The 26,241-nt window shown below is 39.2% G+C and overlaps 1 protein-coding gene across 1 annotated transcript in view; it reads left to right on the top strand.

The window, feature by feature from the left end:
• Window positions 1-7,367: 7,367 nt before the first annotated feature.
• Glut4EF (Glucose transporter 4 enhancer factor) overlaps window positions 7,368-26,241 on the top strand; it is a 123,042-nt gene continuing 104,168 nt past the window's right edge. Inside the window, exon 1 of the mRNA XM_083129677.1 lies at window positions 7,368-7,984. Within this exon, the coding sequence (XP_082985803.1) occupies window positions 7,637-7,984 (348 nt within the window). The 5' untranslated portion in view covers window positions 7,368-7,636. The remainder of the gene's footprint in view (window positions 7,985-26,241) is intronic.

The following is a 26,241-nucleotide window of genomic DNA, read 5'->3' as shown; positions in this document are numbered from 1 at the left end:
AGAGAAGGGTTTTAAAAAGATTAACGGGAAACACAGAGTTGAATGTCTGGGAAGCCTCGTTCATTGCAGAAGAACACTGGAATAAATTAAATAATGAAAATGGTAACATAGATCCAGTGTGGAGTTTTCTTTTTCACAAATGGAGTAAGCCACCATCTTTAAAATTTAATGTAACAGAAAACATCAAGAGACTTTGTGAAAACAATGATGAATTTGAATTACCTGATGATATTTGGGATTCATAATTAAAAAAAAATAAATAAATAAAAAAAAAAAAATAGACTGCTTTTTTCACAGTTAAGTTGCTATATTACAACAATGTAACATTGACAACATCCATTATATAACAGATTCTTTTTGTTTAAAAATTACTAACCATTGTTATAACTGTATCTTTAGTCAAAATGAAAATAAATGTCTGATGAAAGGAGCGTGTGTTCTCCTGAAACGTCACAAAGAAAAAACTGTTTTCTTATGCTTGTAATAACCGTAAACTACAGGAAAATAATTTTATCTCTTTTGACTGAATCATATTCTTTTTTGAAATCAATGAATAGCTGATGGACATTTTGATTATATTCCCACTTTTTTTCAAGTGTCTGTCTGATGTGCAAAATTTGATCTGAAGTTGATCTGTTACGTTTAAATCCACATTGATAATCACCTATAATTTCATTAGCATATGGGGTTAGTCTTGTTAAAAGAATGTTAGACAATATTTTGTATGTTGTTGAGAGTAGAGAAATTCCACGGTAATTATTGCAGTTCATTTTATCACCTCTTTTAAACACAGGAACAATTATGGATTCTTTCCACTGTTGAGGGATTTCTTCTTTATTCCATATTAAACAAATTAATTTATGAATTTGACATATTAATGAATTTCCACCATATTTAATTAACTCGGCTGGTATTAAATCAATGCCAGGTGCTTTGTTATTCTTTAGCCTTTTAATAGCATCTTTAACTTCAGTCAAGTTAGGTTCTAGAACTAAAGGTTCTGCTGTGTGTACTTCATTTACTTCTGATTTATCTCCTACATGGACATTTAAAAGGTCATTAAAGTAGTTCTTCCATCTATTTAGAATATCGCTTGGGTCAGCTAGCAAATCACGTCTTTATCTTTTATCAAGTTTACTTTAGGTTGCCACCCCTTTCTAAACTCATTTACACCTTTATATAAATCTCTGATATTTTTATTTTTGTTGTTTGTTTCAATTTTGTTATTTCCGCTTTTGAAGTCATCTCATTTTTTACTTCTAAACGTGCGGTTAACTTCTCGCTTTATTCTATTATAATTGTTTAGATTTGTATCATCAGAGTTATTTAACCACCTAAGTCTAGCCTGATTTCTTATTTCTATTAGATTATGACATTCATTATCAAACCATTTCTTACTTTTTCTTGGTTTATGGTATCCTATACTTTCTTTAGCTGCTGATTCTATTGCATTACGTATGTGCTCCCAATTCTTATTTACGTCTGTTTCATTTATATTTTCATCATCATTTAAATCCTGCAAAACATCAAATCTATTTGACAGTTTAATTTGGTAATCTTTCTTAATTCTTTCATCAGTAAACTTTCCTGTATCAAATTTTATAACTTTTAGATTTTGTTGCTTATGATTTATCACTGCGAGTCTTTCTTTTAATTTAGCAATTACTAAATAATGGTCACTGGCAGTCAGCACCTCTATGTGTATGAACGTCAATTATACTAGTATGCCTTCTCTTATCAATGAGAATATGATCTATCTGATTATGAGTTTTACCATCTGGAGAAGACCAGGTATATTTATGGATATCTTTACGTTTAAAAGTGGTACTTTTCACAATTAAATTCTTTTGAGGTTGCAAAAGTTATCAATCTTATACCATTATCATTACTTAATTGATGAAAACTTTCTTTACCAATCGTGGGTTTAAATGTCTCTTCTTTGCTAATCTGTGCATTACAGTCGCCTAACAGAATTTTCATATCATACTGAGAAAATTTATCAAAGACCTGTTCTAACTCTGTATAAAAATCATCTTTAGTATTATCATCTTTATCTTCCGTTGGTGCATGTATGTTTATTAAAATAATTTTACACCATCTACCCTGTAAAACTGCATATGATATCCTATCATTAATAAATTCTACTGTTTTAAGAGCCGAGATAATTCTATTATTTATGAAAAAGCCTGTTCCAAAATTATGATTTTCAGTACCACCATAGAAAAAAGTATAATTTTTAGTTTTACAATTCCCTTCTCCTGGCCACCTAACTTCCTGGACAGCTACTACATCTAATTTATACTTAACTATCTCATTAACTGTACACTGAAATGCCCCAGGCCAGTAAAGGCTCAGATCATTCCAGGTGCCCAATTTAATATCATTATTCCTAATGTAGATCTTTGGACTTTGGGAGATTAAAACCCACTGAATACTGCAGAATATAGACAATTTCAGGTCATACATTTTGATTTGTTTTTCTCTCTTTCATGCATTAACACCACAAACAGCTCTTTTCTTACTTTTCACCTTACTCCTAAAAGTGATCAATCCTAGCAACCCCTAAATATTCTTCGATTTGGTAGAAATTTTACAGAGGGGTAACTTATGTAATCTCAAAAAAAGGCAATCTTGTGGAGAACAAAAATTCCAAACTTAAAAAAAATGGACCACCCTAGTGTGCATTATGCTTCTTTTATTACTAATATACATGATAAGGATAATTTCATAATAACATTTTGTACATTAAAAAGTGCCACTGCATCTAATAGTGTTTTAATGATGCTCATGTAGAATACAGTACAACAAACTCGTTTCTACAAGAATAAGACTGGTAGGAGTCTCATTGCAAGAACACGAGAATTTCAGCAGCTTTTTGAAGGGATAAGAAGGGTTTTGGGGAGTCTTATTGTCCCTTCCTGGAGAAAGACTCTGAGAATATCGATGCCTGGAAGCCCATATGTTCCCAAACAGAAAAATTTGTATGGAGAAACACAATTTAAAACTAGCTAGGTTTTCTTAGAATTTAACTATGAAGTAATTCACTCACCCCATTCTTTGGATTTCCACAACCCACTAGGTAAATGATCCAATGAAGTTTGAATGCACATTGTCATCCTTCCTTCCTACATGAAAAATAGAAAGACAATTGGTTACTAACTAGCAACTTTTTAAAAAGTAAGATGCTGTATCTAACATTTTTTTTTTTTTGCAGTAGGAGTAACATTAGCAAGACTTAAATTGTGAACTTGAAAATTTGTAACGTGGGAAAAAGAGATAAATTCAATTGGGTAGCTCCATTTAAACTATGTTTATTGCCTGGATACTAAGATGAAAGAATCACCTATGGCAAGAAAGCTAGAATTTGTTGTGTGCTAGATTTATAACATCCACGCTCTATTGTATTTTGATATTTCTAAATGAATGAAAAATACTTGTTTACTGTTGTATAATATGAAGTTGATTTATTTCCGCAGAACTTACATAAAGATAATGATATGATTGTACAGCTTTGTGTTGCGTTTGCCTGTGGAATTTATGCCTACCGCTACTAATATCAGGGACTTTTCAGCAGCTAAACCTAACAACCTCTTTGGTATTCAATACATAATCCATTTAAAATTATGCTTGACATTGTTTTCTTTTGTAGGACAGCTGTTTTTAAGCAATTTTTAGTGATCTTAACTAGACATAAGCTATATAATTTGCTGTTATACCTCTATTGTTGCATCCTCTTTTTTACCTGTTCATGTAAGTAATAACAATTAGCCTATTACTTGACCAATTATAATAAAAAATATTGAGACATTAATCTTATTAATATATAAATTATAAACTGCTATGTGAGACACTATGTTCAGACCACTCCCGAAATATAGTTCTATAGGTGCCAGGTTACAACCCCACCAACCCCTCCATCCATAGGCATGCCACTGTCCAGGTTTATGTTTTTCCCGAAGCTGTACCATTGTATGCTTTTTCTCCGTTTCCTTATTTACCTGGCATCTATGTGTGTGTGTGTTTATATATATATATATATATATATATATATATATATATATATATATATATATATATATAAATGGAGGAGATGGGGTTCAGCTGGCGATTAAAATTATCCATTAGCAATAAAGAAAACTAATCTCAATTGATGCCCATGATAGCATTGATCCTGAATAGATATTATTTTGTATTTTTGTTATGTAACGTCACTCTTCTGCCACTTTCGGCTAATCGCGAAAAGATGTGATAAGATGGAATTGATGAAGGGGAGACACACCTCAAACACCCATGCCCAGGCTGGAACCAGGCCCGTAGCTAGAACTGACCTCCAGGGGAGGGGGGCGGCTTTGTAAGCCAAGTCCATCTTTCAAAAGTTTAATAGTATTAATTGAAGGTAAATTATGTGTGTCGGAGTCATTAAGTTAATTTAAAATATAAAATGTAGAAATATCATACAAATACTAGTTCTTTTTTTATATTTTCTAATACATCTCTTGAAGTGCTAATGACTGCTACTGACACCATTCCTTAATACACACTCCATACTATTTTTGATGATACAGATATTTATATCATACATGTTAAAATGTACAATATTCACTTCAATCATAGTGCCTACCGTACATTCCATCCCCCGCCAAAGCAATAAAACTTGGGATCTGTTGACATTTGATGCAGATGCGGAAGGAATGTGGATAATGACATCAAAGTCACAGATTTCTGTCAACCGAGAGGCTGCAACAGGGGCAGGGAAGATACAGATAAAGAAGGCTCCCAAAGAAGGAACTTTCTAAAGTATAGAGAATTTTCTAAACACTTGCCACTGCTTAGACTTCTGCTCATAAACAAGATGAACGAACAAAGTTGTGAACAAAATAATATATTTCCTCTACATTTTCACTCTTCACCTTAAACAAATTATAGTACAAAATAGTTTTACCTAATGTCAAGGCGGCTGGCGGCAGTGCCAGGGGGGGCTTGCGACCCTGTCAGGAGGGGCTGAGCCCCCTTGGCCCCTGCCTGGCTACGGGCCTGACTGGAACTCCAACCTAGGAACTTCGGTGTGCGAATATCATAAAAAAATATTTCTCCATCAATGAATAAATTCCACCAGATAGGATAAAACCATTCTGATAGAACACAATTAGGTTTTGTACTGATTATTTTATGCTAAATGTATTCAGCAGTGGCACACTTGGGAATAGGAGTTATAATCCTTCCTTGAAATTTGATTATGTTTTTATCTCATACTATTATCAAGTGGAATAAAAATACAAAACTGTCTCAAATGCATTTTGAAATAATTCAAATAAGTTAGAACACTAACATAATGGGCTGGGAGTGGGAGGATGTACGCCCTTTGTGAAAAACTGTATTGGTTGTAGGGCAAGGTCGCCCACCTGTGACCCCTGAAATATCTGGGAAAAGTTTATGTAATTCGAATGGTGAAATTGTAACAATATTTTATTACAAAGAATGTTTTCATTGATGTGTAGGCTATCAGTTACAGCAATTAACTGCCATGTCCAACAATATAAAAGAGAACGTTTTCACAAGAGACAGAATCATGTTGACTGCCGTAACTAAGGGTGTGCGGGAAGGAAATTTTTCGTCGGGACTGAATAGAGGAGAAGAAAATATTAATAATCCTGACATTCGAAACTGAAAAAATCTCAATTTCCCAACCAGGTCTGGAAATTTTCAGAATTTCGCGATGTGGTAAAAATCTCGAATTCCCCTTCCACCAGTCATTTTTTTTCTTCACTTCTGGAATAAAAACTTAACTTCAAGAAATTTCAGACACTTATCGTGCAGAAAATATCAAGAATGAACCTCTTTTAAATAAGATCCTTTGGAATTTCTCGGCTGTTCGTGATCACGGACCTTGATTGCCTAGCCCTTTGAAGGGCTGTCGAGCCACGGGTTATAGATGATGGTAGAAAGGAAGCAAGGCGATTCCACTTTCTGTCTACTGGAGACTGAACTTTTATATAGCGCCAAAGTATGTCCAATTCAATTTGAATTTTATGATTTGTAAAGTATAATAATAATAAAGTTTGTATGACTGAAGGGCAAGATCGTATGAAATCCTGTGAGCGCCCTTGGTGTTGGGGGTGTAGTGTAGATAAATCATTGGGAGAACAGACGCAAAGTGGTGGGGGTCATAGTCTCCACTTTGGTCCAAAATTACACTTTTTTTAAAAAAAGAAAAGAAGATAAGAACGCCAAGTGCTCGAAATTCGGCAAAATACAACGCTATAACAGTATTAAAAAAAGACATAACCCACATTACAGTTAAATCCCCTCTTTCGAAAATACTGGACACGCTAGTGCGAATACCATCTCGGACAAGTCTGGCCACAAGTAAACTAAAATATATGCTGTTTTGGCCCCATTTTGCAGAATATATTTAGGCTATATGCCTTCTTGCATCAACGCCCATTTATCTGGTGCAATCATTACTAATGATTGGTCGACTATCGTGGAATCCCCGACCCCACCTGCCGACGTCATAAGGATTTGTTTTCTAACAACAAGCAAGATGTATGCAACTTGCACTTATTTATTTCAATAGAGTTACCGTGAATCCATCCAAACAGAAATCTGTAGTGGTTTATCGTTGTCTCAATAGATGGCAGGAGCGTGCTTCGGAGCAGCACGACTCTGTTTTCTTCTGCTTTTAGCATAATTTCGTCACAGTTTTCATTAATCTTGAATGTATATTGTTGAAATAAGATACCAATTTTGAATTTATTACGTGTTCATTCTTGAAATTATAGTATTTACTGAGAAAATATAAAATGCAGGGATTGTTTATGCTGCGTAGCGGCAACCAAAATAGAGGCTGGCTGTTCTTTTTTCCGCCCCGTTCTTTACAATTGAAGTAAGAGTTGTTTCGATCGGATGCAGAAGTTGTGCATATTTTTACGAGTTTTTTGTGAGTAGTTATTACTGGGGTTGTAATTATTTTGTTATTGCTTTATGCTTGTAACTAACGGTTATTGATCGAATGCAGAAGCAAAGGGGGGACGGATCCAGGAAGTAAGCAATGTAAACAAGGTCAACTTCACTACGATATGACGTCACTGCAGGGCGTTCTCCTTTGGGAAACTTTTGATACTCCAACAAGGAGTGCACCGGCAAAAAACAATACTTTGCACAATTTGCAGTAGGGTTTGTATGACAGTTTCAGCTATAAAGAACGTTGATTCTACATAGCAACACCTGACAATATAAAAACAACGGAAGCAGCCAATAGAAAATCTAGGTCAAAGAATGATTACCCAATGAGAAGCCCACTCGTGATCACGTGGCATTGTTGTTATCTGTCAGCTGTTGTACCAGCCGGTAGCCTGTGTCAGGGCAGCAGCTGATTTGTGTTGACGTCTGTTTTGCTTGCGCGTTTGTGTGCACGCATTATTATGTATTTTCGCTGGAAATACTCTCATAATACAATATCGGGACTTATTAGTCAGTTGAAAAAGCCGACAGCAGGTGCAGAAAACACTCTATTGTGCCCGTGTTGTTCGTGTGTAAGAGATAGTTCGCGTTTCGTGTCGTCGACTTGCATAGGAAAGGACGTGTTTGATTTCTGTGTGTTCTGAAAGTGTTTTTTCTGTGAGTTTTCGTAGAAATGTCGACTGGTAAAAGACTGGCGAAACGTTCTATCATCGGGACCAGAGTGTGTGCCCCTGGAAGCGACGGAAAATTTCACACCGGAGTCATCCACGCGATGAAAACAACCGAAGACGGAGTTTCGGAGAACAAATACGCAGTTCGCTTCGACGGCACTCGCGAAGTGAGAGAATACAAAGAACTTGAGATTGTCGGACCTGGATTCCAGAGTATCACGAGCTTTAAGCTTAAAGTGGGACAAAAGGTTTTCGTAACGTACAATGGACGCGAAGTCTCGGGGACTGTTGTGTACCATCGGCCTCAAATTGATGAGGTTCTGATCAGTGTATCACCTCCTGGGCAAGAAGTAAGTATATATTTGCTTTTTCTGAAATATTCTAGGGGGTGTGAAGTGAAAAACAGCCATTTTTACGTCGGGGGGGTTTCTGTGAACGCTTTTCTTTGTCACTGCCTATGCGTCACTACGTTCGCTTCTGCGTGCTAGTGTTACGTAAGATGGGTTGCCAAACAGAAATATAAGCCGCTTTCCTACGCCATGACAGCTTAGGTGCCCAAAATGAAACCCTTCTGCTTAATCTAACTAGCTCTTCGTGAACGGTAGAGCGTTACCGGCAAATGACGCAATAGCAGAATTTCTTTCTGCGAACTGCACATCGCGACGCTTTTTAATCCTTTTCATATCAATTGCGGTACTTTGCGTTAACGTCGATCGTAAAAGTACAGTAAATAAAGGTACCGGAACATTCTCATTTGAGTGCCGGAACGGGTATATAGTGACAGCTCATACTTTGTCGCATCGCAGCGTAGGCCTATGACGTCGGAATGGGCGCTGACGTCATTCACACGGATGGGTGAATCTGCTTACGTTATGGGTGCCGTGTTTGTTTTTCCTGCAGTAGAACAAGGACAAGGAAGTTGCCGGTTTCCGATTCGAAGGGAAAAGCTCTAAGAGGAGAGAGGTCTCTTCCCTCCCTTAACGTCTCTCTCTCTCGAGAAATAATAAGACGTGCCTCGCGGCTATCGTATTCTTCGGACATTTTGATCCGCCTGACTTTCACCATTAGGTAAGACGGGAACCTACGAATGGAAAGTCTGAACGGCGAGTTGTGTCAGCTACGAGGATTGGAAAGTTGGATACTTTGTTGTCGCTACTAGCACCGGACACTTTTCTTTTTCCCAACTCGGAGCTCGGGTCTATTTGTGTAACGCGGTCCGCCCTTGTCCTCCATTTGCGACCAAGAACGGACCCGTATGTATGTGACTAATGCCACAGGGTCATGAAGAGAATGCCGGTGTGTGTGTGCGCGTGATCGTGTTTCTTTGTGCTTGTACGGACGCAAGGAACAGAATGCGCTCAAGGAGATGAACCGCTAAACAGTGACGTACCCATGGATCTATACACCTTTAGCATAATCTAGGCGTGCGCACGGGGGTACCGGGGATGCGCCACCCCCTCATAGGCACTCAAAATATAACAAATGTAGAAACTACATTAAAATAAAGAAAATAATATCCGTTAAAAAGTAAGGAATTTCTTTTCATTGAAGATCATTTCATTTTCAATTTCATTTCAATGATGAATATTCATTTTTCTTCAATTTTTTATTGGCAAAAAAGTTGTGACTCTGGACCAAAAAGTATGAACCTCTTGATAAATTAAAGATTTCCTCTTTTACAATATTAAGGATGCTTCATATTTATTTTTATTTGCAAGCACAGAAACAGGGAACATTGTAGCTGAACAGGAAAACATTGCCCTTTGTGGAAAATCCCATCAACTCCATCATTTGCTGTATTTTACTTCGCTTTTCTGTCAATTTTGGCTAATCGCGAAGATGAGGATGGGCAATGAAAGTGATGAAGGCACGCTCACAAAGAACACCCTTGGTCAGGTCGGGACCCGCAGTGTGCTAACCACTCCGCCACGGAGGTGGGCTCCACCATTTGAACAATGATCCCCGCTTACTTACGAACTTCCTAGGTATACTATCGCTATCAGACTAAGAAATTTTAGAATCAGGTTGTTGTTTTTCTGCTGCTAGAACTACCCAAGAGACATAGGTGGACCGAAGTGGAGGGCGGGGGGGGGGATAGAAACATCTAACCTAATAAAAAATCGTCAATTAAAACAGTAAAGAGCGACAGTGTTGATGTCAAAAATCACTAAAAACGTCTTAAACTGACATTACATCGTCAATAAAATAGCTAAGAGATTAATGCGCCACTGTGATCATTGCATACGTAAGTGTCAGCATGGGCGTCCGGAAGGGGGGGGGATGCCCCCCCCCCTCCCCTGGAAAATGAATGTCAACCTAAAAATTATATATTTCACACACAATTTCATTTCAGTCACAGTAATATATGTTATTATAAATTCGTTGAAGAAACATTATAATTTCAGACAGAAATATTTTGGAGGAAAATATGCGTCCTTTGCCCCTCCCTGGAAAAAATCCTGCGGACGTCCATGAGTGTCAGTTATGACAAACTTATAAACAGAAACGCGTACCAATGCCGATAATACCGGCAAGATGTTGCAGTGTCGGATAATACGAAGGGGAGTCGTGAGAAGAAAAAAAAAGCACCACTTCTTTGCAACCTACCCGGGTATTAGACAGCAGACGCGGCAAAAGTTGGGATGGGGGGGGGTAAAATTGACTAGCCATTTTTTAAATGTATAATGTATATTTTTCTTGAGGAATTTTGGGGAGGTGGAGACTGTCTTGCCCCCTAAAGACGGCGCCCGCCTATGCGCTGCATTCATCCAATCTGTGTAATCCCACCACCATATTGTCACCAATAGAGATGATACCGTCTGAGGCTCTGATCTTATTACACATATAGCAAACAATTGAAATTTCCATGTGAACCAAAGTTCGGACTTGTTTTGGACATACGAAGGGGGTGGCTAACTGATTATTTAATATTAACATGTATGTTGTTTACCGTAATTGTAAAGGTAATTCATTGGTGGCATTTGTGCAGCGCGGTTGCATACATAGAACCCAAAACGTTTTCTTCTCTTTTTAAGGGTTCGTATTGCATCGAAACGAATCCTCAAAGAGAGAAAAACGTTATTAGAAAAAGTTGTTTGCCTTGATGCGACTTCGCATAATTGAGTAGTTGGCATTTAAATTGTGTTTGGTTTAAAACAGAATAGGCCTACTGTTCAGGTGTTATGACGTTAATTCTATTAGATGACCCAATCGTGTAATCTCGCAGAGTGGTTGTTCGGAGTGGTTAGCACAGCGCGCTACGACGCCAGGGGTCCCGAATCCCGCGGGCATGTGAGTGGCCCTTCATCGTTCATCCTCATCGTCGCGATTAGCCAAAAGAGGCAGAAAAGCGACGCAAAATATCAAATCCAACAGAGTGGTTATTGACTAGTGTTGGGCTATATATCGTCACGATATCGAAAAAATATCGTATCGCATCGTTTGTGACGATATTTTCTTGAGACATAGCGATATCAAATTTCCGATATTGTCCATCCCTATTATTGACCGTGTTCAGTTTTCAAGGGATTTTGACAACTGAAATCGAAGAATGATTGGTCGATATTAATTTTATTATCATTATTTCTTTTCGCGTTTCTTTTAAAGTGTCGAATATTACTGCTAATATAGCTTAGAGCCGAACGAGAGAAAAACTATGTACTGTAGCAGTGGCGGCGATTGGGTGCCAAAACTTAGGGGGCAAGGACAGTTTATTTTCTCTTTGTAAACAAGGTTTAAAAAATCATAATGCGGAAGCAAAAAGTGAAGCAACTGCCCTCCCAAATCGCGGCCACTGTACTGTAGCTATAGTTTTCACCACGCATTAGGTGGTCTCAGAGTAGGACGTTTGGGACTCATTGTTCGTCGCTATTATGGGGAGCAAATAGTCACTTATTAACTAAACGCCTAAGAAACCTCGCAGCCTTATTGACCTCTACGTTGCGAGACACCTTACATTACATTTCCAGACGAGACCGAGAAACGAGACTGACCTCCTCGCAAACGAGACTTGTCTCGTCTTGTCACCGTCCCTGGTCACCGGACACATTGACTATAACTTCCTTTGCATTGTTATTGGCCGACTCTCCTCGTTTCCCGGCATGCCGTTGTCCTTAGCAGCTTCCCACGGTAGCCTCCGTTAATATGCATATATGGCCATATGCTTATACGAACCTTTCCCAATGCATTCAGATGCTGAATACATACACGGCCTATTTCCCATATGTCACTTTACTTCCTGCATGCATAATAAGGCAATGTATGCATAAATAGTATGTGCATTATAAGAGACCTGACTCGTATAATTATAGAACGGTTATCGGAAAACTTGCAGTGGTGGATAAACAGCTATTTCTTGGGGGATGCTCGCCATTTACTTTTATGTTAAGTGACCCCAAAACTTATCTCTCTCTCTCTCTCTCTCTCCTGAGAGATAGAATGAAAGAAGTGAAATAGAAAAGGCAGGAAGAAAGAAAGAAGGACCTCTCTCTTCTTCTCTTTTCTATTTCTCCCTCTTTCCTTCTTTCTCAGAGAGAGAGAGAGAGAGAGAGAGAGAGAGAGAGAGGGAGAGAGTGAGAGTAAGAAAGAAAGAGAGGGTCTGTCTCTCTCTCTTTCTCTCTCTAGAGCAGGGGTTTCCAACTGGCGGCCCGCGGGCCGCATGCGGCTCCCGTTGCCTTTTTCTGCGGCCCGCGAAGCCAGTTTGCAAAATACATTAATTTTATTTATTTTTATTAAAATACGTTCTTTTTTACTGAAGGAACGGAAGAAAGACAATATCACAGGTAGAATTGATTTTGCAGTCAATAATGATAATCAGAAGAATCTAAAGTGACGTAACTTGCTCTTCACACCATGCATTCCATCCCTTCGCTATGTGGAATGAACTCGCCTGCATCCGCGAAGGCTTCACTCTTTGTGTTCAGAAACAAACTGCAGAGAGGCGCTATAGAGATCTGTTTTACTACGCACGAAGTACGAAGAGATTTCCAGTGTCCCAACTCGGATTGTACTGTGACTGATTGTTAAAGTTTGTGCAAATATCGAAATGAGCGATATCTCCAAAAAACGTAAGATTGAAAATTAAAATAGCTTCTCTCCAACTTGAATTGCGTGATTTGCAAGGCGATGTGTTCCTTCAAACTAGGCAAGAAAAGAAGCCAGAGTTTTTCAAATACCTTTCAAAAGAACGCTTTCCAAACCTTCGTAGTTTTGAGCAAAGAATGACATCGATGTTCGGCAGCACATACACGTGTGAAAATGTTTTTTCATCAATGAAGTTCATCAAGAACCGCTACAGAAGCAGACTGGAAGATTCTTCACTGCTTCACCTTCCGAGACTTTCAAATACAGAAATTCAAATACAACTTTAATAAAAGAAGCAGATCGGGCTCAATTTTCACATTGAACACTTACTATGAAGGATTCTTATTTGTATGGTGTGTCTTTAATTTCTTTCAATTCATCAATAAGTATTGGGTTTTTGTGAAATAAATTGTAATTATACAATTTTGATTTGTAATTCCATTGTTTTTATTGCCTCATTTTAGAAATTTAGGTCATGCGAAAGTACTACATTTTCAGTTCAGTACTTACAATTTTTGTAATTTTTAATCCCCCCCCACCCCCAAAAAATACGGCCCGTCTATCAACTGCTGGATATAATTTTGGCCCTCGGACCTTTCGAAGTTGGAAACCACTGCTCTAGAGGAAGGGAAGAGAGAGAAAGAGAGATGAAGTTTCCATATATTCCTCTCTCTCTCTCTCTGACTCATTCTCACTCGAGAGAGAGAAAAGAAGAGACGGAAGAAAGAAGAAGAAGGGAGAGAGGGAGAGAAAGACGGAGAGGGGCGAAAGTAAGACTCTCTCTCTCTCGCAGACGCCCCCACGCCTTCAGAGAAGGAAGGAAGGAGGGAAAGAGAAAGGGAGAGACTCTTTCTTCTTCTCTTTTCATTTCTTTATCTCTCCTTTCTTCTAGAAAAAGAGAGGAAGAGAGAAAAGAACAACCCCTCTCTTTCATTGTACTCACACAACCCTGTGGGTAGGAGGGGAGAACTCTCTTTCCTTCTTTCCAAGGGGGGGGGGAGCTGCTCCCCCATCTCTCTCTCTCTCTCTCTCTCTCTAACTCTCTCTCAGGCCAGGGGTGTCTGTCTATCTACCTTATTATTATTTATAGAAAAGTCACACATGATGTTTTATTAATTGCAAGATAATCCATTTGTGGTAATTGTGAATCTGTGCTGCGTGATTGCATATACAGGAAAGGCGTTGTGTGTGTTGCCTAACTCCACGGCGCTGGTAGAAGTTGCCATTGAAATTTTGCTATTAGAATCCACAGAGTTAGGAAACACACATAGCACCATGTAGGGAAGCTAGTATTTCAGGACCTAGGTGTCTCAATTTTATTGCCGGTGACTGTACATTCAGAACAAAATACATACATATACCGGTATGTTGCTTATCGAGAAGCCACAAGTCCTTATGTTCTAACCCTGGTCAAGTACGAATGTATCGTTGTTTACCCATTATCCATTCCATCAGCTCATTATTTATTCTCAACGTCGCGATTAACCGAACAGATAGATGAGGGACGTAAAATGACCAAGATAGTAGTTGTATTAAAAATATAGAAGCTTCCAGGTCTCGTCTCCTACCATTATTACGTGACAGAGAAAAAGAGAGTAGGAGAAGACAATGGGGAGATAGAAAGAAAGAAACAGAGGAAAATAATAAATAGGAAGAAAGAGGTAGACACCCAGAGAAAAAATAAATAGAAAGAAAGAGAGAAAGAAGAATAAAGGGAAAGAGGGAGAGGGAGGAGAAAGAAATAGGAAAGGAAGGAGAGGGGGAAAGGTAAACAAGAAGAGAGAAAGAGAAAGGAAAGAAACACACACACACACAGAGGGCGAGAGAGAAAGAGAGAGAGAAGCAGGCTGCGAAAGCATTGACGATTGGTATAGGGATCAAGATACGAGGGTCACTATTTATATTTTGAGCCTTGGCAACACTGATTGAAGTTAGGCGCGATTTGACGTTTGCACGGAATCGTCTGGCATTATTGACCATAACGTACTTCAAATGTTTTGTCAATAGCTTCATTTGTGTTGTTTATGTTGCCTTGGAGATTGGGCGACAACAATAAAATGGAATTAACTCGTGAACATTTTCGTGCGATGATTTTTTACGATTTTCGACGTGGATTATATCAAGACAAGAGTGCATCGATCAACTTACTTCCACATTTGGCGATGAAGCCCCATCCTTTGCCACTGTGAAACGCTGGTATAACGAATTTAATCGTGGCCGCCATTCGCTCACCGACGAGATTCGCGAAGGTCGTCCAAAATCAGTTGTTGTTCAAGAAAACATTGATGCTGTGCAAAACCTAATACTGCAAGATCGTCATGTGACATACTGTGAGATTGAGGCAACCATAGGCATCAGTTCCACCAGCATATATAAAATATTACATGATCATTTAGCTGTGAGAAAGGTATGTTCTCGTTGGATCACACACAATTTGACAAAAACTCAAAAAGACGCTCGCGTCAATTGGTGCAAACAAATGCTCAATAAATACAATCGTGGTGCTTCAAAAGACGTATATAAGATTGTAACAGTTGACGAATCATGGATATATGCATACGAGGCGGAACGTAAACAGCAGTCGACTGTATGGGTGTTTCAAGATGAATCCAATCCAACAAAAGTTGTTCGCGCTCGAAGCACATCGAAACAAATGGTCGCCTGTTTTTTCGGGAAAACTGGTCATGTGGCAACTGTGCCTTTAGAGGAACGTAGAACGGTCAACTCTGAATGGTACACAACAATTTGTTTGCCAGAGGTCTTCGGTCAAATACGGAAAACAAACAAACGCCGTCGGATCATTCTTCATCAAGACAATGCCAGCTGTCACACATCTCGTCTAACAACCGACTTTATGAACAGTCAAAAAATCGAATTGATGGGTCATCCGCCGTACAGTCCTGATTTGGCACCCAATGACTTCTTCTTGTTCCCGAATGTCAACAATAAATTTCGTGGACAACGATTTTCGTCGGTGGAAGACGCCGTTGATGCGTTCAAAAACCATATTATGGAGGTGTCTCAAGAAGATTGGAAAAACTGCTTTGACAAATGGTTCGAACGAATGCAAAAGTTTATTGACCATAAAGGAGAATACTTCAAAAAACAATAAAGCAGTTTTCAATGCCAAATTCCTGTTTTTTCATTGTTAAATATTAATAGTGACCCTCGTATTAATTTACACACAAACAAATTTACATGATATATACCGGGTGGGGTACTTAAAAGTACTACAGCGAATAGTTCTGAAACGCGAAGGTTTACGGCAGTTCTGACGTCACCGATGTAAATGTGGTCAAGGGGCCCAGTGGACAGAGCATGTCGCTGTGGTACTTTTAGGTCTCTTGAAAGAGAGATTGAGACAGGCATACAGAGAGAGTGAGAGAGCATGGAACACTCACAAGCACCCACGCGGACAGAAATTATCCTTCATTCTTTCTATGAGATTTTGATTTTTCTTAGGAAAGTACTCGTATAGTTGATGTTGATGTTAAAACTATTTGCTTATCTTCGTTGATTTGATAAAAACTCTCCCCCCTCTGAAAATTTTAGATGGGGGATTTGTAGGGCAAGATTGTTTGGGGGGGGGGAATCCCTCTGTCCCTCCAGGATTTCGCAAGCTGGAGAGAATTCTCGAGATCACGAAGTCCTGCCAATGGTGAATTGAAGAAGAGGGTATCAATTATGGAGATGGCTGTCTTCATTATGAGCGGCAGCGGTCCGGAGAGGCATTAACGGAAGTGAGGGAACGTCACAAAGACAGATTAAGCGTCTTGCTTGCGCGTGAATCGTCACTTTCACCGCTTCTGAAAGCATCGCTTTCTTTTTTTAGCCTTTCACTGCGGAAAACACTAATGAGCATCTAGGTGAAGCTACCAGTTTACGATGAAATGGATGTTAGCGTTGTAATCGACATGGCGAAAATGAGAGTGCACGAATTTTGGAGAGTGCATTAGGTGTTTATTTAGATCTTACCATGTAATGTGGTTACGATCAGCCCATGCAGTACCTTCTTCTAAACATTACAAATGCAAATAATTGCTTCATGGCCCACATTTTTTTATTCTCCCCCCTTTTTGCAAATTGATTACGAGGGGATGTGGAGGGAGGTATGACTCCACACATTCATAATTTAGGCCATTTGTAGAGGTGATGTCCCCCAGGTACCCATTTATTAGACGCTGGGTGATTCCCAGAGCTGCTCCATGCAGTGATACTGTTGGAAGAATTCCTACCCGAAATCACCCACCCTGGGAATCCAACCCAGGTCTCCCGCTTGGCAGTCAGACTCCCTACAATTCTCACTTTATGGTCCACATACTTTAATAAAAATACATAAAACTAGGTAAACTTAAATAAAATATGACTGACTGATTAATTGATTTGTCTTTTTTTACTTCGCTTTTCTGCCACTTTTGGCTAATCGCGAAGATGAGGATGAGTGATTGCCATTGATGAAGGGACACATTCAAAGAATGCCAAGGCCAAGTCTGTAACCCCTGGCGTCATAACGCGCTGTGCTAACCACTCCGCTTCAGAGGTAGGGAAATAGAATATGCCATTTGTGAGTGGCTGTATTATAAAGTACAGGAAGCGGGAAATTGCCTGCAGGGATGGTAACAAGGAATTCCCGCAATGTATATTTTGCACCCCTTTTTTTTCTGGTTGGTATATTTATTCATTCTGGTTCGGGTGAGGGCACCAGAAACATCAGTGAGGAGTTGAGGGGGCGATGTTTCTTTGGAGACTCACATTTAATACACCCCTAAAGATCACACAACAATGTTATTTTTAGGCTGAAAGGGTGTTTATTGTTTATTTATCTATGCTTTCTTGTATGCTGGGAAGCCAGTAAAAAGGAAGGATTGGTCGATCGCGGGGCACCTAACCTCATTTGGCGCCGTCACTGGGAGAGGAGGGAGAAGAGGAACTTCTAGAATTAGTAGGAATTTGATAACTTCTCCCTTCGTCATTCTTTAGAAAGTAAGGTTAGCCAATACAAATTATGCTGTATCTTTGTTGCGTTTCTTCCGTCATACATAATGCATAGACATAAGAAACTTAAGAAATTTGTTCTTGAATTTGTGCAAGTCTGATATGTATGTACAATTATGCAATGCTTCATATGAAGTCACTGGAATTCCCTCTCCCTCAAACAGCACATTAATTTTTTAGAATGATGGGAACTATTGCCGTGCGTTGCCATCTAAATAAATGGACGAGTTTAATAATCAATAACATTTAATTATGAAGAAGCCAACCGGCGTCACATTAATCACACGAATCACTCTAACGTGTACTTAAGTGTGAAAATAATTGTTAATCAATACTTTAAACACATAAACCAGTCCAAGGTGTCTACTTCACGCCTTACTGAAGTCTTTCTTTACCGTTGTCAAGGAGTCAATCACAGGAACACTATACGTCTGTTTATAACTTTGTAGCCACTTCTGTATGTTCATATGCAGCGTGTGTGTGAGTGTGCGTGCCGCGCGTCAAGTATATTGTGATTTCAATTTAGGATGACAGAAGTGTTTAATTCTTAATATAAAATATGTCTCCCTCACCGTGACGCTTCCAGGGATTTCATAAGTGGAAAATGGTTTCTTTTTTCAGCAGTCAGTGCTGTCATCTTTACATGTATTTAACTTCTTTTTTTTTAAATAAAGAAAGGAGTAACTTGAGATAATCCTTACAACCTCGTCACCTGAGCATGGCACTATTTACCAACAAGTTTTGGATAAAATCGTGTGAAAATATCTCAACAAGATTGACCAGGCTTGATGAGGGGAAAATCATACCTTGAATATGATATAAGACCACTTAAAATTTTAAATATGAGGAAACATGATAAACGAAAATGATAGCAACAAACAATTACTAGCACGTTAATGTGAACAATTCTTTTGAAAGTTATCATAAAAACTAATATCAATCAAATGACTTGTTTGGTGAAAGATTTTAGTATGTTGATAACAGAGAGTATTGAGGATACCGAGCCAGGTCTCGAAATTTGAGACGAAATACATAACAAGACAGGCATTCTCAACTCGAGACATGACCGAAACTCAGCGAAATCTCATTTCGACAACACTCCTAAGGGAGCTTTCAGACCAAAGCGACACATAGCACTTCGAAACGAACCTTCAGAAATAAATGCAACCTTTCCCGAAGAGACAAGACAAGCTGCACATGTCGCTCGGACTGGGCCGTTTTGTCAATGGCGTGTATCGTAGTAGCCTCGGTCTATTGTTGCGCTTGCGCGGAATAGACTGAAGGATCTCTTGTCGCATGTCGTTTTGGTCTGAAAGCTTTCTGAGAGCTGCCTAACGGAGAACCTTGGACAACAATCTTGTATTGGTAGTTTGCGTGTTTCTCGCCCTTTTATAAAACAAGTCTCGTGCCTACTTATATAAATATGAAATACATCAAGAAGTTGCTTCTTATGTTAAGCAGATAAATGACGTAAAAAATCACTTTCGGTTCAGCGAAGTGATAACCGCCGCTGCGCTTAAACTTGCAGAACGATTATCAATGCAAATAATATTGCTTAATTAATCGTTAGATTTAAACAAAATAAATTACAGGCACAAGAAATATTATTACTTCCATCACCATTTTTGTACTTATTGATTTCTGTTACTATGTTTACATTAATTAGTTTTCTTCTTTTAAATACAGATTCTCTTTTATACAGCGTGATAATGATAATGTATAACAGTCATATACAAGACAACATTATGAACATAAATAACATTAACAATGAGGGCCACCCCGATAGGGCAGTGGTTGCGTCGCCTCCTTGTAATCAAGGTGTCCCGGGTTCGATACCCGGTGGAGGCACACTGGTTCGGATCCCACTTTAAACTGTAGGTCCAGTCCCGATTAGCCTTACTGTGCATAAAGTGGACTTAAAACACCAACTCAATCAATCAATCAAACATTAACAATGAACATTACAGTTTGAGAATTAGGACAGTCTCAGAAGGAAGATGCCCACTCACAATTGTATTACATTTCCCAACGCTGGCCGTTTGCTTAAAGGAATTTACATCCTCAGAGGTTATGCAACCCGGTAAATTTCAGTGGAATTTTGGTTATCTGTCTCTAAGGATACAAACCAAGAGAGTGCTTTTAGTGCATTTCCCCAAGGAAAATCCGGCGTTCCGGAGACCCTGGTGGTATACGCCTTTCGTAATGTAATGTTGATATGTTGGACATTCTCAAATTCAACCATTCTCAAAGTTTTTACAGTTTTTAACGCAATTATGTTCATCTACCAGAAACTTGCGGTTGTATTTGTAATCTTATGCTTTTCTGATAGTTTTGGATAGTCGCAAATGAGGATGGGTGTTGCTTAGATGACGAAGGTATCCTGACAGAGAACACCCATCCCCCGTGGCTGGAAGCAGAAACTTGCTCTCAAGGTACTGCTACTATATGTTGTTACAACATGTTTGTCAAGGTGGGAGTATTGGCGCATTGCGATCACAAGGTCCAGGGTTCGATTCCCAGTGAATGCACTTTACCTACTGTAATTTCTGTCTCGATCTGAACGAACTTTACAATCTTCCCCATTTTTAAGTATTTAAAGGTATACCCTCGCACACTGCAACCTGCCATGAAGACATGTGGTGGAAGGGCTCCTCATGTTCATAATCTGGATGAAGGTGATGTGGGCAGCACCACGCTCTGGCTGCCTTTAACTACCGGGTTTGCCACTGGGTATCTATTTCATTAGATTTTGATTGATTGATTGATTTAGTTTATTTTACTTCTAGTTTTGTGCCTCTTGGCTAATTTGCGAAGATGGGGATGAGTGATGAAATGATGAAATTGATGAATGACATTCACAAACAACCAAGCCAGAGCGGGATTCGAACCCGGGACCCTTGGCGTCGCAGTGCGATGTGCTAACCACTGGGCCATAGGGTCCGGCTATTTCATTAGAGGCTGGGCGAACGTCAGAGCCAATCTTTTCTCACCTGAGATCACCTACCCTGCGGGATCGAACCTTGATCTTCGTGGTAGTCAGACGCCACATAACCGCAACTCTTCCATTTACGGTAAATACTCCAAAAACAAGTTTTATATTTCATGTGTGCTTACACTACACTACACGCTAGAAACAAGCAAATGCGAAATAAAAATTGCAAATGAACATAGAAATAAGCATTGATAGAGAGAAAGAAACAAAGATATCCCTCATTCTCTCTTTCATCTTTCCTTTCTTCTTGCTCTCTTTTCTCTTTCTCTCTCTCTCTCTCTCTCTCGAAGGAAAGAAAGAATGAAATAAAGAAAGAAAAGGTGGGGAGAGAGGGGACCTCCTCTCTCTTTAAAGAGAGAGAGGAAGAGGGAAAGAGAGAGAAAAGAAAAAGAAGAGATGAAAGAAAATAACAATGAAGAGGAAGTGATGAATAGAGTAAGGAAATAATTTTCTCTTTCTCTTTCACTTCTCTCCTTATCATTTCTCTACCTTTCTCTGAAGGAGGAAGAAAGAAAGAATGAGAGAGAGAGAGAGACTGCTTTCTCCCTTTTCTTTTATCCTTCTCCTCTGAGAAGAAAGAAGAAGAAGGGAGAAAGAGAAGGAAATGGAGAGGGTTAGTTGGTTCGATTTTTTAAAATTTAGCATCGCTTTTCTACAGCTTTTGGCTAATCGCGACAATGAGGATGAATGATGATATGATGAAACCGATGAAGAGACACTCACAATGAACGCTCGTGCCGGGATACAAACTCTGTACTCCTGGCGTCGTAGCGCGATGTGCTAACCACTCTGCAAATAAGCAATGGTGTAATCTGTTAATGACACACATTTTTAGATTCGTTCCCCCTCTCCTGCAATGCATGATTCACAATAGGGATGGCCAAATGCAGATTATTTTCTATCCGGATATCGGATAGTCTTGTTTCCGTATATACGGATTATCCAATTTATCCAGATATCCGAATGAATGCATTATCCGGACAGTTTTATCGTTTATCCGTTTTACGGACTATCCACATATTTTCTTTTATTCGCCATTTTCATATTTTACTGTACGGATTTTGTACAAATCCTTCATAAAATCTGTTGTATCCTGATATCCGGATTATCCGTTGCATCCGGATATTGTGGCCATTCTGTCTCCACAATTCCTCGAGCTTTGGATATCCCCTTGCCGAGAACATGCTGAGCTGATCCTGCTTGGGGTTTATCTGCGTTTTACCTCAGTAACTCCGCGCAAATGATGGGTTAACCTAACGGTACATCGACCAATCAAACTAATCGACGTTCTGTCGAGGCGCGCCCTTCGTACAGCGCGGTGTCTATAGTCAATGGACGCGCAGATGATTCAATGTGCGTTCCCTGCACTGAACTGACAAGGAGACCGTTACCATCGCCTCGAGGTTCTGGACGTGTCAGGCTCTCCTAAGAGAGTTAAAGGTTAAGTTTAGGAGGAGCAGGGATTGCGGTCAACGAGCCTCTCCATCCGACAAGCATCTAGGCGCCTAGAAGCCTGGAGCCAGCAACGAGAGAGAATCTTCGTAATTCCGAGTAAAGGGATTGCCCAAGTGGTTCCACAAGGATGGAGATGGTGAGCAAGAGTTCCCGGAAGTGCAAGGTCTTCGCCTTGTTACGGCGTTACGTGGAAACAACGAATTTCGCACCAAAGCGACAAGTGTCGCGCCTCATTTCAGGACCGATCAATTGACTCCAGGCTTAACGCATAGTGCGAGACGAGACCAGACTTGGATTTCTGTCTTATCTCAAGTCTCTGCTTGAGTTTCATTTTTTATTTTAAGCCCACTTTATGCACAGAAAGGCTAATATCGACTGCAAGTGCATTGAACTTAGGATTCAAAAATGAAGATAGATTATCCTTTTTATAGTAAATGATATTAGATTAATTTATTGGGGTTATTTCTTTTATTATTTTGGTTGTGTGTTTTTGATTAGAGTTGCCTTTTTTACTTTGTTTGAGCGCAGGATTTTAGGATATATTCAAATTCGTAGGGGCCCTAACAGGGTTGGAGTTTGTGGTATTTTTCAGCCTTTTAAAGTGGGATCCGAACCACTGTGTGCTTCCACCGGTTATCGAACCCGGGACCCTTTGATTACAAGGCGACGACGCTACCAGTGCGCCATCGGGGAGGCTTATCTGAAGTCAAATAAATAGTATAAACAGTATGTACAGCGTATCACCGCACGAATTTTCATTAAGGAAAACCAATTTCGTTCATTAGGCTTTTCTGTTTCGGGCCTCGTTTCGACGCTGCGAACCCTCTCCCCTCGCTTCCAATTTGGTTTTGAAATATCATAAAATTTTCCTATTGCCTAGCGGTAAAGTTATCGCCTTGTAATCAAGGGGTTCCGGGTTCGATTTCGTTCCGTTTTTTTTATTTTTCTATACCGTAGCCGTTGTGATTTCACGTTAAACCGTAAGTCCAGTCTCGATTAGCCCATCTGTGCATAAAGTGTACTTAAAAAACCCAAACGTTATAAATTATGGCTTACCATCTCGCTGCTTTTAGTGACTACGCAGAATATAAACGTGACGTGTATCCATGATCCTTTTTTTATGTAAGAAGTTTGACTATTTTAGGCTTTCTGGTAACTGGGCAACGAGCAATTTCATTTACATCTCCTTGGCCTTCAGTATTCGGTATTTTGATTATTTTGCGTCACTTTTATGTCCCTGAGCCAGTCTCTCTTCTTTATATGCACAATGATATCCTTCATGGTTATGCAACCCGTACAGCATGCCCGTCATTTGGTTGCATAGATTCAAGGACCTTTGCTTATCACAGCTTCGCAAATGGGATGAAAGTTCATGAATAGTGCTTGCAATGAAGACATGGAGAGAAGCAGTGAGAGATCAAGAACTTATATGGGGAGGGAACTGCAAACAAACAGAAATAATACTTACAAGAAGACCATGTAAGGAGTGAACAATATCAAAATATACTTTTTTGTCGAATTTGAGTGTCATTTTCTAAATTTCTAAATTTTTTAGCGTCTGCAAATATACGGGCTGTAGAAACGATAAAGTAAAAATCACACACCCTTGTTTTATTTATGATTTGAACCTAAGTCCCTTGGATTTACAGCACGATCACGAAGGCCAATTAACATAGCACCTGAATGAGTAAACTCAGTACCTTGGAACTAAACGTTAAAGGTTCTCATGATAGGAATTAAAATCGACCAAGGACCAACTGTGGTACAGGCACACTGATTTCATGGTCACCTTCGAAGTCGTTTGGGGCAGGAACATTTTCTTTCCTATTTAGGTTAAGGTTCAAGGTTCTATCGATTTGTGATCGTTTGCAATGAGTGCTCTGTGCAAGAAAACCAAAAGGCGTGATTTTTATACAATTTTTAATGATATGGTCCTGTATATGAGTGTGAGAGCCGAGAGTGTATTTATAAGCAAGTGTTTGTGTAGGTATATTTGTAATGTTCATATATATAATTTTATGTGTATGGGGGAGGGGGGTAGCACAGCGCGCTATGACGCCAGCGTCCCGAGTTCGAATCCCCTTGTGTTCTATGCTCCTTCATAAATTTAGTCATGTCATTGCCCATGCTCATCTGCGATTAGCCAAAAGTGGCAGAAAAGCGAAGTAAAATAAACGAACTGAATCAATCAATGAAAACGCTGTATATAGACTTAACTAGGCCATTTTAAACAAGACAACAACAAAAACAGCAACAACAATTATGCAGCATTTGCTTTAGATAGAATACGTGAAATAAGAGTTTTCCCACGAATTCCATGCCAACCATAGGCTTTTTTTGTCGGCCTACCTTTAGAGACGTCCTTACTCCACCCTCTTGCTCTGAAATTGGAAATCATGGATAAAACTCTAAGCCGAAACGTGGTGGAAAGAATCAAGACGTTCTTGGCATTCAGAGAGGAAATAAAACCATCTTCAAACGCGGGAACGGAAGAGGATGGTGGGATGAAGCATTTCGAAAGTGCCATGATGTTTTTCTTCCGTCCCCATTCACTCTTCTTTATTACTATGCTTTTCATTATTTCAAACTTCTTTTGCCTGTCTATTTTTCTCCGCTTGTTTTTCCACTAGGGTGTATTTTTAGCGTTTTAATGTTCGCCGTTGAGTTCCGTTTCTTTCTGTTGTTTCTCCACACGGTGTTTTTGTCCCTCCTTCTTGATTCCTATTTTCTATTCTCCATTCTTTTTTTTCTTCCCCGTTGCTACAGTTATTTGCACCTGGTTTTCTTGTTTCTTTGGATTCCTGACGTCTTTTCTTTGCTCGTTCTTCAGTGCTCAGGTTTTCAGGATGGGGCTAATTCTTGCAGCATCTGGGTGTGTCCCATTGTTACCTCTCCAACAGACCGTATTAGGCAGCATCGAATTTAGGGAGGGGGTACTTCTGAACCAGTGGTGCAGGATTGATTTAGATTTGGGGGCAATACGTTTAATATTCACATAGCTATCTATGTTTAGCTATCTAATCTATATATATCTACGTAATCTGTCTATATATGTGTGGGGAGGTGGTATGCATCAGCGTGTCCAAGGGTGGTGGTGGTGTTCCTAACCCCCACTTTGGCCCAGTATTATTTAAAGAAAAGAACGTTAAAAGCAAGAAAAGATGGCAATATGAAGGTTTACTACTAAAAAAGTACAACGTACCCCCTCCCCCCTTTTCGAAAATCCTGGACACTCCGCTGTACGTACATATTTCAATTTAGAACAGGTCACACTGCTTTTGATTTTTAAAGCAAAATTTGCATCACCTTATAGTACCAATAAGAAAAGTAACATTTACAAAATTATTTTATATTTTTCTTAGGTTTTATGAATTTTTTCAAGAAAATGAAAAAAAGTTGTTGGTTTTCAATGGTTTATGTATAAAATGTATACTAATTTATGACACCATTAAGCCTTGTTTCCATGATTATGAAAAGCTAAGTATGCTGACCAAGGCCTGATGAAGACCTTGCTAGAAGGTTGAAACGTTACGTTTAGTTTATGTTTTTAATAAAATAAATTACTGCCTTGGTCAGCATACTTAGTTTTACACTAATTTATGAAACACATTATTGGTTATTTCAATTAAAAATAACTCTATATTACACATTACAATGAATTTTCTTAATTTACTACAACTGTCATTTTCACTTTTTCGAAATATAAAGTCCTCGCAAGAATAGTTCGCACAGAGTTTGGGATTTTCTAACGGTGGCCCTGTAGAAAAGCGACGTGAAATAAATTGAACATCGTTAAAGTGGCAGAAAAGCGATGTAAAATAATAAAACACGAAATAAATTCAACATCATGAAAGGAGCAGAAAAAGAAAAAGCTGCGGAAAATAATTAAATAAGTGCATTCCATTCCTTACAGATGCAACCACAGTGTTGCATTTCGCAACAATATCGCTTGCATAAGCGTGAGTGCGAACGTTCCCCTTCCTCCCCTCCCCACACACAATACGATGCAAATCGGAGCAGTGTAGAATGGTATCACCCAGGGAGAGCGTGTCGAAACATGAATTTCCACCGTCGCTTGTTGAG

Source organism: Lepisma saccharinum, chromosome 10 (assembly GCF_977018435.1).
Source record: "Lepisma saccharinum chromosome 10, izLepSacc3.1, whole genome shotgun sequence".
Taxonomy (NCBI): Eukaryota; Metazoa; Arthropoda; class Insecta; order Zygentoma; family Lepismatidae; genus Lepisma; species Lepisma saccharinum.
Note: the sequence above shows the minus strand (reverse complement) of the source record. Positions and strands in the feature narration are given on the sequence as shown.